This window comes from Poeciliopsis prolifica, unplaced genomic scaffold (genome assembly GCF_027474105.1).
Source record: "Poeciliopsis prolifica strain line A6 unplaced genomic scaffold, Auburn_PproV2 SCAFFOLD033, whole genome shotgun sequence".
NCBI lineage: Eukaryota > Metazoa > Chordata > Actinopteri > Cyprinodontiformes > Poeciliidae > Poeciliopsis > Poeciliopsis prolifica.
In genome coordinates, this window is record NW_026562408.1 from 4748287 (window position 1) to 4766531 (window position 18245).

At 38.0% G+C, this 18245-nt stretch overlaps 1 protein-coding gene across 2 annotated transcripts in view; it reads left to right on the plus strand.

Moving 5' to 3' along the window:
• The window catches only part of LOC129373610 (calcium-binding protein 8-like), a 34494-nt gene extending 16571 nt beyond the window's left edge, over positions 1 to 17923 (plus strand). For both annotated transcript variants that reach the window (XM_055051629.1, XM_055051630.1), the window contains exons 3-6: positions 616 to 759; positions 3331 to 3443; positions 10691 to 10844; positions 13093 to 17923. In XM_055051629.1, coding sequence (XP_054907604.1) covers positions 616 to 759; positions 3331 to 3443; positions 10691 to 10844; positions 13093 to 13220 — 539 coding nt within the window. In that variant the 3' untranslated portion in view covers positions 13221 to 17923. The remainder of the gene's footprint in view (positions 1 to 615; positions 760 to 3330; positions 3444 to 10690; positions 10845 to 13092) is intronic.
• The last annotated feature ends 322 nt before the right edge of the window (positions 17924 to 18245 follow it).

The following is an 18245-nucleotide window of genomic DNA, read 5'->3' on the forward strand; positions in this document are numbered from 1 at the left end:
TAAAACTCCTCACCAAGACGAGCTGAACATTTACTGATCTCTAAGAGAAAACAAAGACTCGCAATTGTTCAGTCTTCTGAAAATCAGTCATGCAGCACTGAGAAAGAAAAACATCTTGCACCGACAACAAGACAAAAAAAGATTTGACATTCTCATAAAAACACTTTAAAATCACAAACGAAACAAGGACATATATCAATCGAGTGCAATAAGGGATGTGCTGCAGATAATTAGAAACCAGATTAGATTTAAATTATGATAAACGGGAAAGATGTGTACCATTAATCTCCGCCACAAGAGAAACCACCAAACATATGAAAAAAGCAACGAGCAATTATTACTCATCAGAAAGAAGTGCAAAGGGGAACACCAATAAAGAAAAGATATTTTCATCCCCTGTAATAAGACGCCTTATAAAACATAGCATGCACTTAGACGTGTGAGAAAGATCAACCAGACTCTCTCACTCCAGATGCTCCATGACAGAAAAATGGCAGCATTTCACATTTTCCATATTAAATTAATAATGTGTATTTTCACAAATTCGTAGAATGAAAAGAAGCACAGACAGCGTCAGCACTTTGCGGTGACATGTTGTGTTTTTATCCTGCGCAGAGATCCGTGAGGCATTCCGGGTTTTGGACCGAGATGGGAATGGCTTCATCTCCAAGCAGGAGCTGGGCATGGCCATGCGCTCCCTGGGTTACATGCCCAGCGAAGTGGAGCTGGCCATCATTATGCAGAGACTGGACATGGATGGTGAGGCGCCACATAAGGACACACACTCCGGGGGCATTTGCAGAGCGTGCAGAACATTCTCAACCTGTTTTAATGTCTTTCTGCTTGCAGATCTTTGTTTTCTTTACTTCTGCATAGTATATGGAGGAATAATTTGCTTCATCAGAGGTATGGAGTGTTGAATAAGAATACCTCTTTCACTTGCTTTGGGTTCAAAAATTTAGATTGAACCTGTTTCCTTCAGAAATGCTTCATTGAAACACCTGATAAATGACCTCCAGTGCAGCAGATTTCAGAGACAAATTTCCCCCGAGACAATAAAGAACGAATCTATCTGCTCCTTGTACTTAAAAGTTGCGCTCTACTTGTAAATTCACAGCAGATTGCAATTACTCCAAGGCTGAACTTGCATCAGAAAAAACCCATTCAGTCTTTCAGCGGTTTCTTATCTGGCTGCTCTCGGCTCTTGATTTCACCATTTGCCATAAATATCAAAGGTCGAAGCTAAAAGCTTTTTGCTTTTGCGTCTTTGAGTAACCGGCCACCTGAAAGCAGCACTACCTTTTGTCCTGAAGTGAGATGCTATCTTTCTTAAAATCCTGTCCACCTCTGACTTTCACAGCCAACACATCACAACCTGCACTGTTTTTTATACTGATTTTATGTCATTAAATATCAGCAGCACAATTAACAGTATATCTTGAACTATCCTTCTGTAAGCCTCAATTATTTCAGATTAAATGGGCATCATTTAATCCGGCTTTGCGCTGATGAACATAATGTTAGACACTGTGCAGCAGGAGACACACAGATAGGTCTGTGATCTCTCTCCTGTCAGTTTTCATCTTTCCTGGAGCTTTCCAGTCGAGGCTGGGTAATTGGGCAACGACTCAAGGCAAAATCCAATTTCTTTGAAACCGCTGTTCAAAGTAAACCTTACCTTTTGTAGATGTGGCCAAAATAAAAGCCTCTCCAAGCTGGAGAGATCTTATGCAGAAGAAGTATTTGTTGCCAGGCTGTGTTTTGTGCAAATGGTAAAAGATTTTTTTATGCTTAGGCAAAAGATATTAGGAATTCACCTGATATAATTATTGATGACTTACTAAAGTAATAATATCCATTGAACCTAAGCCACAAAAATTTGAGTTTTATTATAAAAACATGGCATTAACCAATACAAAGTTTTACCTATTTCAAATTTTGTGTTTTTCTGCTTTATTTTACAGATAAAAAAGAAAAAAGTGTGCTTTGTAATGTATTCAGAAACCTCTTGCTTTGATATGAATATTATATTTCATATCCTTAACAGGATTACCAGGAAATCCTTAACAGGTGGATGGATGGAGCTTTGTAAACATTATTAAAAACCATTTGAACCTGGTTTTTTAAATTTTATTTCATGCTTCTTTACACGAGTAGCCCACTGCAGTGAGGTTATAAATGTTGATCCCTGAACTCTTCCTGAGTTAAAACATTAGTTTTGTTGTTTTTAAATAAATATTAACTTGTTTTCTTTGCATTAGTTGAGTTCTGAAAGCGCTGCGTCTTTTTCATTCATTATTTTTCTATTTCTCATTTTCTGCAAATAAATACATTTTTGCTTGTAATTTTGGAGACATGTTGTCAGTAGTTCATAGAATAAAAGAGCAATGTTAATTTTAGTTGGACATATACAAAGTAAAAATAAGAGAAACTGATTATTTTAAGTGCTCTCTTCGTTTTTTTCCAGAGCTGCTTGTACTTTTACATAATGGTTACTAGAGGTTATTAGAGATTATTTATTCTCAGGTCAACAACCTTATATACATACAACCAGAGTTATTTTGGAATTGCTTAAATCAAAACAAAGCGTTTTTGAATGGCCTAGTCAAAGCCAAAGATTTAGCTGTTTCCTGATTCTCACCATATATGAATGAGTTTGAGCTCCTTTTGTAGATAAAAATAAGCAAAGAATCCAGTGTATAATAGTGAAAAATTACTGTAATTATTAAGTTTGAAAACCCAGTGTTATCTTCACCATTACATTTGTTGTGTCACATAAAATCTTGCTAAAATTCTCTGCAGTTTGTATTTGCATTGTGTTAAAAGGACTTGGATACTTTTGCAAGGCAATTTACTGAACAGTTTCCAACAGTGTTGCTTTCCTGCTGAGGTTTTTTTTTTATGCTGCATAGTATAACTTAATGAACCAAAAGTTAAATAAAGCTGACAGTCGTGATCGCAGCATCTGCAGGTTAACATCTATAAATCTGGGTGAAGATGATAGTGTTTACAAGTTCCTGTAATGAAGCTGTTCAGGCTGCTGATGGGTATCATTAACTACATGCAGCAGCAGAATACATAATGCAAACATTTTTACGAGTCGTGTCTTGTGAATTTAAATTAGCCAAATATTCCCTGATCTGTCATAAGGACACCTACGCGTAAAATCTTAAAGATACACGTCTGAGTTGGCGAAAGTTTACTGTGTGTTGATAGTGTCACAAATCAAAGCATATTTAGTTATTATTCTGTCTTATTTTTTTATTGCTGTGAATATGTTCAGCCACAAGAACCATGCTGCAGGAGCCTCTCATGTGTTTCATCCTGCAGGGGACGGCCAGGTGGACTTCGAGGAGTTCATGACGATACTGGGGCCGAAGCTGCTGTCGTCCGACAACAGAGAAGGATTCCTGGGCAACACCATTGACAACATCTTCTGGCAGGTGAGAGACAAACCTTCCTCCCACCTACGGGCAGACGGTCTGCTCCTCATCACTCAGGCACCCTGTTACTTACTGACTCCATCTTTTTCACCTCATCTAGCTCACCTCTGGCTGTGCATTTCAGCATTCAGAGGAGTGCTTACATGCTTAAGCTCGGCTCTGGTTCCTGCAGGGACTCTGCACCGACACAAATAAGAAAACACACACACACACACACGCTCCAGTCCCCCCTACCTGCTCCTGCTGCCTGCCTGCCAGAAATTGTTTTTACTTAGAGACTTGAAGGAAAGGAGACCTGCAGAGAATTTACTGTGGTTTTTGTATGCGGGAGTGAGTCTGGGCTTGAGTGCGTGCGTGTGTGTATTTATCATTCACGGTGTTGAAGGAGGCATTGCCAAAATAAGGACTTTAGAGATGTAGCACTGTCTCAAAAATGTCAGAGCATGTTTGCGTTCGAGAATCCAAACTGGGCATTAGTGTTGCAGCTCGTCTACAAGCTTTTTTTACATCCTGACTTTGTTTAAGAAAGCAGCTCCAGGCAAAGAACATTCATGCATTTTGGAAATGCATGAATGTTGTGTGTACATTTGTGTTTTAAAAGCAAGGACTAGTTGAGTCTCAGGTGCTAGGAAGCTGCACTCTGCTTTCCTTAAGTTAAATGAGATGAGAAGCATTTAGAGCACAAGTGTCAAACCTTAGGGCCGTGGGCCAAATCTGGCCCACCGCAGCATTTTATGTGGGCCTCTAGACTCCAGGCAAATATGACATCAATCAGTCTCTGTAATTTTTGTAATTATGTGAAAATTCCTGCAGTTTATTGCAAATTTTCCAGAAAAATTGTCAAAAAAATTGAATTTAAGTGACGGTTAACTCCCACCTGCAGGTGGCAGTGTTTCTTACTTTTATGACTTCTGCCTCAGCCTTACTGGATGTCAAATTGTAGTCAAAAAGTCACTTTTAACGTCATATATTTTCTAAGTTAGCGCCACAAAATCTGTGATTTTAATTGCAAAAATAAAATCGCAACAAAAAACAGTCTAATTTTAAGAAGTAATTATCGACAGGTATTTATTAACGTCGTAACGGTTTAATAGGTTTAATCTGACACAACAATCCTTGACAACATTCATAATGTCTGATTTAGAGAGGAACATTTAACCACCAACGCATCTACAAAGATTTCCTTAATTCCAGATTTCATTGTGCAATCTCCTCAAGACGTATAATTTAAGAAACAACGGTGTGTTCACTCCACCAGGGAAAAATAAACTGATTTAATGCAAAAATATGCAGATTTAGAACACCTTTTGTAAATGAGACACAAAGTGGAAGAATGAAGCAGCCAGACGGGCTGGGAGAGAGAGGAGGGGTGAGAGATAAGCTGGACAATGAACAGGGATGAGAGTAGAAAGAGGTGGGAATGATGGAGGAGAGGACTGGATGCCCCACATAAAGATTTGGGAACATAAAGAAAAATCACAAAGGAGAAGAGGGGAAGAAAATTAAAGAAGTACAAGAGTCTGTGATTCATGAAGGTCGCAGACAGTGAGCATCTCTGGGGTGATTTAAAGCGCTCACCTCCCACAAAGGGAAACGGCAGACAGAAGGTAAACAGGAAGAAAAGTAGAGGAGAGCAGGAAAAGATGGAGGAAGCGTAAAATAAAAGCATAAAGCAAAAGAATATATAAGTGGAAAGGAGGCGGGAGAGGGGATGAAATGGTGGGAGGAAGAGTGTCTCTGAGGATTGTGAGAGCTGCATTTTGCAAGTGTCTGTTTATATTTCACAGAGCTCAGAGGGAGACAGGGGAGTCATTGTGTTAAAAAAGGGAGAAATGGAAGAGGCTCTCCATGATGGATACGGCACGCTGAGCCATAATGACTCAGTTCAGCGTGTTCAGATGATGCGGATCTTTGGGGAATTGGCTTGTTTTGTTCGGCGCTGGACAGAATTATCTGAATTATTAGGCGGCCATGCCTTAGAGGGTCGCTGGAAATAACAGAAAGAAATGCATTTTATTATCGTTTAAGGATACTCAACATTGTGTTGCATAAAATACAACTTTATAGTATATTTCTTGCAGAGCTACCTGTATGAGCAGCTGATACACACCTGCTATTTGTTGTCATTTTGTTTATTATGTGACATGAGATCAATAAGTTTTGACGTATGCATCATATTTCCAAACCGGTGAAAATTTCTGCTCTGGAAAAAATGAAGGGAGCATTTAAAACGATCAGTTCCTCAGATTTTACGCTTTCCAGATTTTAAGATGGAAAAAGAAAATTCACATTTAGTTAAACACAATCAACTTTTTGTTGTTTATAGGAAGTGACCGGTGGGATAAGAATTCATTTTAAATGGCTTTGGAGGAATGCAGATCTTGCAGAGCAATAAGTTTCAAATTCATATCTAATTACAGCACCTTTGTGTTGTAATCAATCCTTTTCTTTCAGCGTCTTGTGCTGGCCCACTTCTTCTCTCCCTCTTTTTAAAAGTTTTCCTGTTTGTCAAAGGCGTATTTTAACTCCCTCCAGTGGGATCTGTATTCTGGCTTGTGATTAAAAGAAACTTTTTTCTTTTTGTTCACATTTTCTGGTCTTTGTTGCTCAAACCCCCCAAGACTTTTGGCTCTTTTTAAATATTATAAATCTGGAAGCTGAGGAGTAAACAAAGTCTGTTTTAGTCAATTTGAGTGAAATTTTGGTTTAGCATCAGAAAATCAAACCCTCAGACCTGGAGATGTGCTGAAATTAAAAAGTCTGTAAACCAACAGTCTTTCACCTCCACACTGACTCCATATATAAACAAATTAAGGGCACATGAGAAGTAAAAATGCTATTTTTTCCCCTTCTGGCCCTAAGTGTCCTCTTTCACACACTATTGCAGAAAATTGCCCTTTGAGGGGCTAAACTGCACAGAAAACCTTTCCTCTAAGCTTTCCTGATCCCGACATAAACATTGAATCAAGCCTGATTCATAGAAGCTCAGTGCAAAACATCCCAGTTCATCCCTGCAGTCCGGTCCTCTGGTTCTGACTGTTCACAGTTGTTTTGGTTGGCAGTTTGTCAAATCTGATTCAGAATGGGCAAATGCCTTCCCGCCAGCCAGACTATTGATTATAGTTACTTGAGCCAATAAATTAAATGGTTTCTTTATGTCGTGTGCTCAGAGATGGATTCTGCTTTGAACTGGCACCTTGTGAATTTAGAAAACATTTCCAAAGTTAAGTCAAGGTTACAGCTTCTGGAATGATGACTTGTCTAGACAGTCTGACATTAATAACGTTGAGCTTTTAATGTATGTTTTTTTCATGGCTAAATTATTTTACAACAAAGGGCTTCAGTGACTTTTTTTAATAAAGAAAGAGTAGCTACACAAGTTTGAATGTTTTCCTGAGATATTAGAGAAGTCATGATTATTAATACACATTCAAACCATTTTAACTGGAATTAAGAGAAAAAAATGTACAAATACAACTTTTCAGCAAGATATAGGAGTTTGTTTTTAGTAAATAGTTTCTTAATATCAATGAAAAAGCACTATTTCCAAATTCACTTATAATAAGACATTTTTCCATATTGTAAGTGGAATAATTTGCCAATGGAGGAAATACTTTTTCATCATCTAATGACTTCTGAAAAAACAAACTATTTTTAAAACATCATCCAGAAGAATGAGGTTTTCTGCAGCTTTTTGTCCATTTATGTTTCATTATGTTTGAGTTTGACTCATGCAGATATGACAAAGTTCACACTTATGCATCCAATTATTTTTGAAGTTCTTTGCTGTATCGTCATTCAGCTGTGAAAGAAAAATGGTTCAGAAAAATCCATGCTGATGATCCGGGTATGCAAATTTCTGACACAAAAGTGGAAAAATAAGTAAAAAAATAAATGAAACGTGGGTGATAGAGTGAAAAGAATCTCTTCTGTTTTCATCTGTTGAAGCAATACGAAAATCTGTTTCTAATGAATCTTTTTTTAAAAACATTACATGCATGTTATATAATATCAGCCGTTTGGTGGATGCTTTGATCTGCAGTGCGGCACATTGTGTGGAAACGCTTTCAATGTGGCATCCAAACACTGTGTGGGGCTTTTTATCTTCAGGATGTTATGTTATGCTGACAAAATCTGACTTTATTCTGCAGGTTGAGATTTTTACTGCATCTGTGTGGCCTGCTGACACCACACAACATAAACTTTATATAAACTTAAGTGAGAATAGCGCAGAGAAAAACAAAAAGCATCCAGTCAGTCTTGGTGGCTTTTCGGGGTCAGCAAACAGAGCAGGTGGAGGGTCTGAGGAAACAAGCTTGTGTTGCTTGAAGGCCGGGAGGATTAGATCGGAAGGACGCCGTGTTAGCACCTGTTCCTCTGATTGATGTGTCTTGGCTCCTTCTGCATGTCGCCGAGTTCCCTGCTGGGCTCCTGGTCGTCGCTCGATCATACGCACGCACAAACACACCGCTAGGAATGACTCAGAAAAGACAAAGACAAGAAAACTCAATATTTTTTTGTCTGGCCCGTTCGTCGCTCTGTGTTTGTCCTTCAGAGACAGCAGAGGAGGAAAATAAAACATTCTGCTGGATAGCTGCAGGTAGCAGGTCTCCGCGCAGACAGACAGGAACATTGTGCGTTTTCTCTCTGCCTTCAGCTGTCATGTCATCTGTCCGGCTGCTGCTTCAAAAACTTGTTCCTCTGTTTCATTGCTTGTGTTTTGGGCTGAGACTGCTCTGACAAGAAGGAAAGCAGGAATCAAGCCGTCCCTCTAACTGCTGTTGCCACTTACTGCTCCTGTGCCCTCAGGGTAGTTTCTGAGTGCATCCTGTCCCGTGTTTTGTAAAATATCTTCTCCAGCAGAGTTGCTCTGCTGAGCAACAAGACAAATGTGAAAATCTGAGAGATCTCCTTCCCATAGAGCATCTTCTGAAAAATCAGAAGTAAAGATAATTTCATTAGTTTTGCTTAAGCTGTCATTTTGAAACCAAATTAGCAAAACTAAGATGTAATAAATTATGTTAAGTTGGTAAAAGAAACATTTCTTTCAGTGCAGAGGACATCACTGTTTTGTTTTTGCTACTAATTCTTGTTTCATGCAACAATGATTATATTTATAGAAACAAGTAGCTGAAAATCAGTCTGCAGAATGAATGTTTCTGCATTAAACCATCCATTCAGAGAAGCAAGCAGATCTTTCTGTGTTTCTCACATTAATATCTATTTGGCATAAATCAAAAATGATTACACTTCAATTAAGGAACAAAAAGCGCAAACAATTGCAACTGGTAATCAGAATTCATTTTATCATTAATCAGCCTAATGTCTCTTTGCTGATAATTCAACAGAGTAAAAAGAAACAAAAACAAATAAAATCAATCCTCCAAATACTCTGCAGCACAGATGAGAAGTTTTAGAGAAATCTGATGAAAAATTAAAAATCTTGAGCTTTCAGGAGTTTAACCCTTTAGTTATCACCCCCCAAAAATGCTTATGCCAAACAATGTTTACTGACGTTGCATTATGTTTTTTAAATTTTGTCTTTATAAAGTGTTTTGTCACAATCAAAATGAAACTGAATACCTGCCTCTTACTGAAAAGTCAAATTGTGTTTTTAAAACTGAACAGTCGTATGGTTTTCATGATGCAGATCATTCCTGGTCAAATCCTGGCTGAGATAATCATGAAGACACAGCTGCTGAAAATTACCTTGTCTTTTCTGTTTTAACCTTATTATTCTGCACAGTTCTACACTTGTTTTACGGTTGAAAACAAACTGTTTCTAGTTGTGGCTGAAGTTGATATCATCGCCTGTGTTGCTTTTTTGCAGGCTACCTCAGAAAGGGGAAATGAAGACTAGATTGTTGGAGTCTGCATTGAAATTGCTGTTTGTTAGTGACGCCTGCTGGGTTTGAAATCGATAGTATTTCTGCTTTCTTCTATTCCCATTTCTGTGTTTGTGTGGGAGTTTCCATAATTACAGAGCAAATCACTCAAAAAGGCACCAGAAACTGTAAGTTAAGACTTCTGCACAGAATGAAGCTTACATGTACATCATGATGTGAGAAAAATATCACTTTTTAACTAATATATATACATTTTCATAATGCTCACCTGGTTGATTTGATTTGTGTTCAATCAATACCTCATTTCTATTGGCTGGGCACATTTTTAAAGTCAATTGTGTTTCCAACAAAAGCACTCAAGATGATAAATTATATAAATTTCCAAGGACACAAATTATTAAACAGGAAATAATTAAATACCAAGACAAATGTTGTGCACTTATATAATCCTTTTTTAATCTAGTTGAGGTTCCACAAAGCACTTCACAATGCATTTCTCATTCACAGACAGCCTTTCTATTATGTATTTGCACTCTGGATATGTCGTCCTTTTTAATATCGTTCAGCCACTAGAGGAAGGATTTGGGAACAAATCCTCTCTCCAGTTTGGAAAACGTCCAGACGCCAAGTGATCTGTTGTGTTTGGGGACAAAGAATAATTCAGAACCATAAATTAAACTTGGAGGTTAGGTTTCCTAAAAGAAAAAAAAATCTACTTATTTTTACAGCGCAAGATGAGCAAGACTATCGTTCCCTTGCTAAAATGAGCATCTTCTCCTGTTACAACTCTTCCTCATCTCTACCACCATTGTCTGCCAGTTCTGTTTTCTCCATCTGCCTCTCACTACTTCATTCATCTGGCTTTTCTTGAACTTCGTCAGACTTTCCCTTTCTCAGCCTCCCTCTTTCCGCCATGCCTGCCTCACAGAGGCCATCTGTTGTGCTAAACCATGCGGCTGATGGTATTCCAGGTTGCCAGCGATGTAAATATTCCAGACATGCTCGCGGGTTTCAGGACGCTGGGCGGTATTAGTGGGGTCTGCTGAGAGCTTCAGAAAGCAGGTGAATTTTTTGGATCAGTGGAGGTAGAATAACAGTCTGATTTTAAAAGAGAAGCAGGTGACAGCTTCATAAATCATCTTGAACATCTACAAACAACCACGGAGACGCAAACATGTCTCTGTTTTTACTGGAATTATTGAAGCTATTAGAGGGCTTGTGCGGTTCTGCATGTTGATGTCAAATATCTAAATAACTTGCACCATTATTTAGGAACTTCTTCCTTTAAATGCAATCAGAATTTCACACAGAATTAGACTAAAAGTAGCAGCAGTGTTCCTTCACACGACCAAATATTTTCTAATTTTGCTGATGTGTCTGTGTCACTTTGTTCCCCTGCAGTTTGACATGCAGCAGCTGTCTCTGGATGAGCTCAAGCAGGTTCTGTTTCACGCCTTCCGGGACCACCTGACGATGAAGGACATAGAGAACATCATCATCACGGAGGAGGAGAGCCTCAACGAAACCTCAGGGAACTGCCCTGAGTACGAAGGAGGTGAGGAAGCAGCTCTCAGGGAAGGTTTTGGTCCTCTAATGAAGACTTGAAAAGTTTCTCAAGGGAAATATTGTGCTCTGTTGTTATTGCTGTTATTTTACAAAGTCAACACTAAGGGACTGAAACGTTTGTTATCAATTTATATGATCAGAAAACAGAGTGAAATATTGTTTTGCTCTTTTCCCAATTGGCTGATTAGAAGACTGTAAATCCTCTAAGAGAGACCACAGACCTAAAAGTGCTTCACCTAAAGAATCAGAATAAATATTTATGTTCTTCTGTTGATACTTTGCAGTCATGAACATTTTGAAAGTTAATGTTGCTGTTTGTAGAAGAAAATACAACGATCCAGCAACTGCTATTGATTTTACATCAGCAATCTGCTATTTGAATGAATACAAAGTCGTTTTCAAAAAGGGGAACAAATCAGTAATTGTTAGATGAATGTAGCACATTCTAAGAATCTGGATGTTTCACCCAAATATGAACCAAATGGGTTCAGGTTCAAAGTCTTTTATCTTGATTTATTTTGTTTTCTATGACGTCACATGAGGAAATAACGTGTTGGACGTGTTTCCTTAAAATACCTCCATTGGTGATCCTCCACACTGCAACATGCCGTATTTAATTTACAGTAAATACCCATAGCTGTGGATGCCAGAATTTTACAGCATAAATACGGATTTTCTGATAAAAATTCTGTGATTGCATGTTTGCAGAGTACAGGGTTTCCCCCAGAAAACTCGCTAAGCCTGGTGCTCAGCGTACTAGAGTGGAAGTCATCCAGGCAGCCGCCATGTTTTTGAGTTAAAAAATGTTTAAAATTGTCAGAAAAATTTAAAATATCGCCTGATAGTTATGCGTTATTGGAAGACTGGAAGATTAATACCTAAACACCAACTATAAAGTTTTTTAAAAAATGCAATAATAAATAAATGAACAATGCTAAGCCTGGTGGGGACACAAGTAAAGCCTGGGGGCCCACCAGGCTTATAATACACTGTGGGGAAGCCCTGATGCATATATATATATATATATATGAATTTTAGAAAAGTAATAAAAATCCTTTAAGAATTAATTTTCTGTGCATTTTGCATACAAAAGCAGTTCAGGGGTCTTCAGTCTTTGTCCTCTGCAGGTTTTAGATGCATGCAAAATAAAATTCTGGCATTTCCTGTTGGTCTTGGTGTGCAGACTGAGGTATTCCTCATAAAAGAGAAGGAATTAGGAATTAATGCAGAAGTGTTGGTTGAGGAGATGATAAGGGGGTAAAGGACTGGTTGTACCTTGGAGTCATTGGAAGAGTAAAATTAGGAGTTTTAAAAAGAGGAAATGAAAAATCACCCGTCTTTTTCCCCACATTAACCCTGATCTCACATCCTCCTCTTCCCTCTTTCATGCCGGCTTCTTTCCCATCCGTCCAGTGGGACCTCTGTACCTTTGACAGTTTCTCTTAGATCCAGCAGTCGGAGCTTTGACGCTGACTTATTGATGCAGTGTGTGATTCTAACAGGCTGAGACATGAGACCTGACAGAGAGGAAACTTTTGGCTTTATACTTCGACCTGTTGGAGAACACATCTGTCTCTTCTTAGCGCGCTCGTTTTAAATCTCCGGGAGGTTCTGTCTTTGGAGAACAAAAGCTCTCTCAGCCCAAACAGCAGCGGAGCAAAACTTCCTCCTCCGTCTTCCTTTCTTTGTTTTTGCTGCTGCTGTACAAGTTTGTAACCAGTCTGAGCCCGTATGTACCATTCTTTTTACATCAGAGATGATGCTCTCATAATCTGGGTCACAGACATGAGAAGCAAAACAAGGCAGCAGGAAATCTTAGCTGCTGTGTCATTTATATTTGTTTCAGTCAAAGAGCCGGTGGATCCCTGGGGAGCAAAGAAGAAATCCTAAAACCTAAAATTTTAATCTTGGTTCAACAGAAGACACAGGAATGAATTTATTACTTCGGCAGCTCTAAAATATTTTAGCATGATTATAGTTGACAGTCTCAGAAGTCTGTATTTAACATTTTATGGCTGGTGTTATGAACTCAATGGTTGTGCAACTGTGCCCAAATTAGATGAGTGAATCCTTTATAACTTTAAACACAAGTGCATAAACGTCACCATCAGATTCTCGAGTCCTGGAATCGAGTTAAATTAAGGGTATGTTTCCTATTCTCTGTTGCTAATTATGAATCACCAGGAATGACAAAACATTCTCATGTTTTTCTTTCTTATTCTTTTCATTCCTTCCAGTTCATCCTAAGAAGAAGAATCGGCAGACATGTGTCAGGAAGAGCCTGATCTGCGCCTTTGCCATGGCTTTCATCATCAGTGTCATGCTTATCGCAGCCAATCAGATGCTGCGGAACGGCATGGAGTGAAACCAGTTGCACTGTGAGCATGGGGAGCGGGACAGAAACAGCCATGACCTCACGTTTTCTCTTTGCAGCCAAAGCTGGACCAGCCACAACCCAAACACTTCTCAAAACAATCAGTTGACTTTGTTTTCCTTGTTTTTGTGTGAATTATTCGTAGAAAACGGACAGTGTGGATTAAACGTGGAGAGGTTTGATTGTTTTGCAACGAAGATGTCACCAGTTGAAGTCACTTGAATTTTAAATGCAAAACAGTTATGGTTTTCTATAAATTGTGACACTAAACAAGAATTACTTTGCTGTTTTCAAGGTGAAAACAACCCTTTAAACTTAATTTTACGATTACCAGAAATGCTTATCAGGTGCTTTGAGCCATTCTTGATTATTAAAACAATGAATACATCAGAAAGCTGCATATTTACTCTGGAAATGTGCAGGAATGTGAACTGAGTGAATGTGAGCACTCTATCCTGGCCACAGCGTTGAAATTCATACCAGTTTCCTCACATCTCATGTAGCCGTGCATCAACGTCACGTTTAGCGTGAAGCATTTGCATCTTCAGCTCAGTCTGCTGTTTGTGCTACTGCGTCAGATCTTTATGTGTATCTAGAGGAAGCACAACTCAGCTCTCAGAAAGGGACCACTGGATTCCCATCACGTCTTAGTCTGATGTTTTTGTGGTGTGGAAAAGACAATGTATATAGATAATTTACAAAAACCTCACGAGCGTTGTAAAAATAGACCAAGCCGAACTCAGTTATTATCATGTATGCGTTTGTGGGGGAAATGCCTCATATTTGCATTTCATTGTTATACAGCTCATGTGTAGGACCCCCTGACACCAGGACAGGATATATTTTGCCATTAACTGAAGATTTCCCCATAAATTTTGCTACCTAGCTTATGTAATCTTTTACTCCTCGCAATAGCAGAAAGTACACTGCAAAAACACTAAATGAGCTTTTTGGAGTCAATAATTTCTCAATATAACATGGGGGAAACATCTTGTTATAAATGAAATAATATTCCAGTGGAACTAAAACTTTTTCAACAATATTAAGGAATAATTTATTTAAAACAAGCTCATATTTCTTGCTGAAAAGTTACTTGTAAATTAGTTCTGTCTCATTTCAAGTGAACTAAGATATTTGCACTAGAAACTAGAACAAAAATACTTGCTAAGATTTTGTGTTTTTGCAGTGAACAAAGCTTTAATATTTTCCCTCTGGCCACTTTATTAGATTCCTCTGTTAACACAACAATAACATGGCAGCAAGTCGCTGCATTTTGGCGACTTTGAACCTGGCAGGATTGTTGGTCTGAATATTTCAGACACTGTGAATCTACAGTTTCATGCTCGCCCATCTCTCACAGAGAATGGCCCAAATATCCCTGGAGAAGCAGCTCTGAGGAGAAAATTTCCTGTTGATGTCAGAGGAGGATGATCAGACTGGTTTGAGATGATGTAAGACAAATGTAGCTCAAATAACATGTCTTCAGCTGCAATATTCAGCTTTTAGAAACAGAATTTGGTGTATAAAACATGAAATCACAGCACAGGCTGCTGGTGATGTAATGATGGAGAAGAGTACTTTCAATTTCGGCCCCTTGGTACTAATCTGATAATCTCCCTTCCTTTACGGGCTCAGTGGACCTATTTCCTGAAGGATACTTTCCGCAGGTTAATGGTCCGTGTGAGGAAGCTAAAAATCTTCTTAAATTGAGAAGTAGTTCAATGCAGTCCTCCAGGGGTCAATTCAACAGAGCACCTTCATATCATGGATTCACAGCTAACAAATCTAAATCAACATGTGAAGACGGACCAGAGGACCGTTTCTGACCCAAAGGTCAATCTATGCTACGGAGAATCAAGGTCCGGATCAAAACTAACAAGGTGTACCTAATAAAGTGGAAGGTGAGTCAGGACATACAGGAGGCGTGTAGTTAAGTTCTTGGAAAAGGTTTCCCTCTAGTGGTCAAAACAGAAACTAAAGCTTAATCTGAGCCTTCAGATGTGTTGTTGCGAGATTATTTTGTTGTATATCTATAAAAAATATATATATTCCCATTTTTCTATTTCTTTTTTTTTTTTTTGCTCAGGACTTAATGAAAACTGTAATATTTTCCAGGCATTTTTTTTAAAATCTGTGCCGTTTTACAAGAAAATGAACTTTGACACACTTTAAAACCACACAAGATCACCTCACACCCACAGAAATGTAACTTAAGGATGGAAATGACCAAATGAAATATCTGCTCCAGATTATAAATAATGTATTTACAAACAGATATGAAGAATATGTGGGACGTAGTAACAAAAACTTGGTTGATAGACATGGGCTGGCCTTCATTTGTACAGCAGCAGGGTATTAACACAAAAGTTTGAAATAAAATTATCTTACAGAATCTAATATATTTTAGAGTTTAGTTTTGTTCATTTAACAGAAAAGTCTCTGTTTTTCCTATACAGCAGCCTAAATGAGATTGAAGGATGCCGTTACTTTTAACTTTAACGTCATCACTGCGAAATTTTACTAACAACCAGAGATGTAGTAGCTTCATTTCAGCCAGCTGACAGCAGTGTGCAGCATCACACAGCCAGAGAAGATTCTGCTCAACCTGGATTTTTTTCTGGCAGCCCATTAACATGACTTTAATCTGGAGGAACAAAATTAAACCACATTTTTTAAAATTATGGTGCTCTGGTACTGCTAACCAGCCCATGTCTAATCAATAAATTAGTTTTTTAAAGATAATTATGTGAATATAAAGTATCTTGTATCATAAATGTCACTTCAGCTAACCTGTCCAGCCCTGTGTAGATCATTGCTCCTGACTTTGACTTCATTATATTCATGTGCAAATGAAACCAGATATCGAAATACACTGTACAAAAAAACATTACCACTTTTATCAAAATCTGACAAAAAGTCGGGCGAAAATTCTCCTGTCTTTTAAATAACAAATATGATTATGGTCAAACATTTCAGTTTAGCTTCATTCGAAGACATGAAATGTCTATAAAATCTAAGGTCTTGGTTGTTGTGTGTACAAATTATAATCTGGCATTTATGCTGCTTTTAGAGTAAATGGCTTCTTCCTCTCTGAGTGGCTTTCCTGTCCATGTCGGTCCAGGACTCATTTCCTGACTTCGGCCAGGATTTTCACATTTTTGTTTTTGATAAGCACATTTTACACCAAACCTCTGGTGCACAGAAAACATCTCTTTCCTAAACAAAACACAGATGGGCATTTCTGTTCTGGTTGGGGCGTCGGCAGTCATTTGAGTTAAACATTTTTTAAAGTTGCCAGTAAATTTGAAAACATCACTTGATAATGATGTGTTATTGTAAGATTAACTTATGAACACCAACTAAAAGTCTAAAAATGCAAACATTAAGAAAAGCTTAAATAAATAAGTAATGCTAAGCCTGGGGGAGGCACAAGTAAAGCCTGGTGGCCCGCCAGGCTTATAACACACTGGGAGAAACCCAGGCCATATAGGGAATGCTTTGTTTCACTACACAATGAACAAACTGTATCTTTTTATACAGTGTATATAAATATCTGGTTTCTACTCTGTGTGGATTCCCTAACTGCATGGTGCTCCCTTTGGGACAAACATTGGACCGGAGACTAATTGTTCCCTTTGGACAAATCTCTTACAATATTCTGCTGGGGGGTTTTTGGACTGTTGCCCATGTGGATCAAACCTGGGGCAGAACTTTCAGTCAAGCTGAAGTGCATCCATGTGGGTTTACAGGACGACTTTGTGAAAATGTAAAGAAAAAAAAATCAGCGAGAGGACGTTTTCTTTCAAAACAAGGTCAAGTATCACAGCTAAAATGTATAATACTGTAAATCAGCGAGCATGTTGTTGTCACGTCGTTAAAGGGATTCAGTTCCTCTTTCCTGTTGGTTTAAATGTAATTATGTATGTATTACTGTCACACATTTGACTTAACTATTTATACAGTAATAGCCATTTTTATAGTTTCTACCAGCTATTAATCAAATCAGAGAGCAGAAGAGGGCATTTTCATAAATATGCAAATACAAGGTCACACCGTCATCATCATCCTCATCATCATCTACGTGTCGCTTCATCTTTAGAAGAGTCTCACTGTGGATGGTTCTACTCACTGATCCAGTATGTCATGTATTTTAATAACTTGCGAGTCTAATATAATATCCTCATTGTCCTCTACAAACTTCTGCCGTTTATCTTACGTTTATTCTTGGACGTCCATTTGTCTTTGAAATTCCCGGCACATTTGACTTAATGTTTTCCTTTTCCTGTCAGCGTCACGGCCCTTTTGAAACCAGCATTACTCACTTTATCCCTGCAGTTTATGTAAATTAAAATGTTTCATTTTGAGATCATTGCATGACTGTGCAAGGGAAACCCGTTTAAGGTTCACACTATTGTACCCATGCCTCTGTAAAAGGACAAGAACCAGTTTATGGTTTCCATGTTTTTGAAGTTTGTTTTTACCAAAACATGTTTTTACCAGTTGTATATTGTACAGAGATAAAACTACACACAGATAGCTAATACAACCTCGGCATGCTGCTTATAAAAGGAGAACGAAAACAGCAATAGTTACCAACTGAATGGATATTTAAAATGCAAAGTTTAATCTGAGTATTCTAAAAATCTATATCTATATATGTTTATGCAATAAAACTTTGTTTTGATAGAAACTGATGTACATGTGTTTACTTGTCTACATTCTAAAACAAATTTGGTCCAGTTAAAGAGTTAATATCTCATGTGAAAAAGATGAATATCTGACTTATTTTCTGCTGATTTTAGATTTCTATTGCGTTGGATTTATCTTGGAAATCAGATGATGGAATGATGGAGCAGCGGTGTTCGTACTGTTCTTATTGCAAGTCAGGAAACAAATGCTAATTTCTTTGGTTCAGAAGCTGAACTTTACATATTTTCAACTGTAAACAAAAAAAATTAAACTTCCAAGTGCATATAAAATACACAACTAAAGGAAGTGGGTAGACAAAAGTTCATC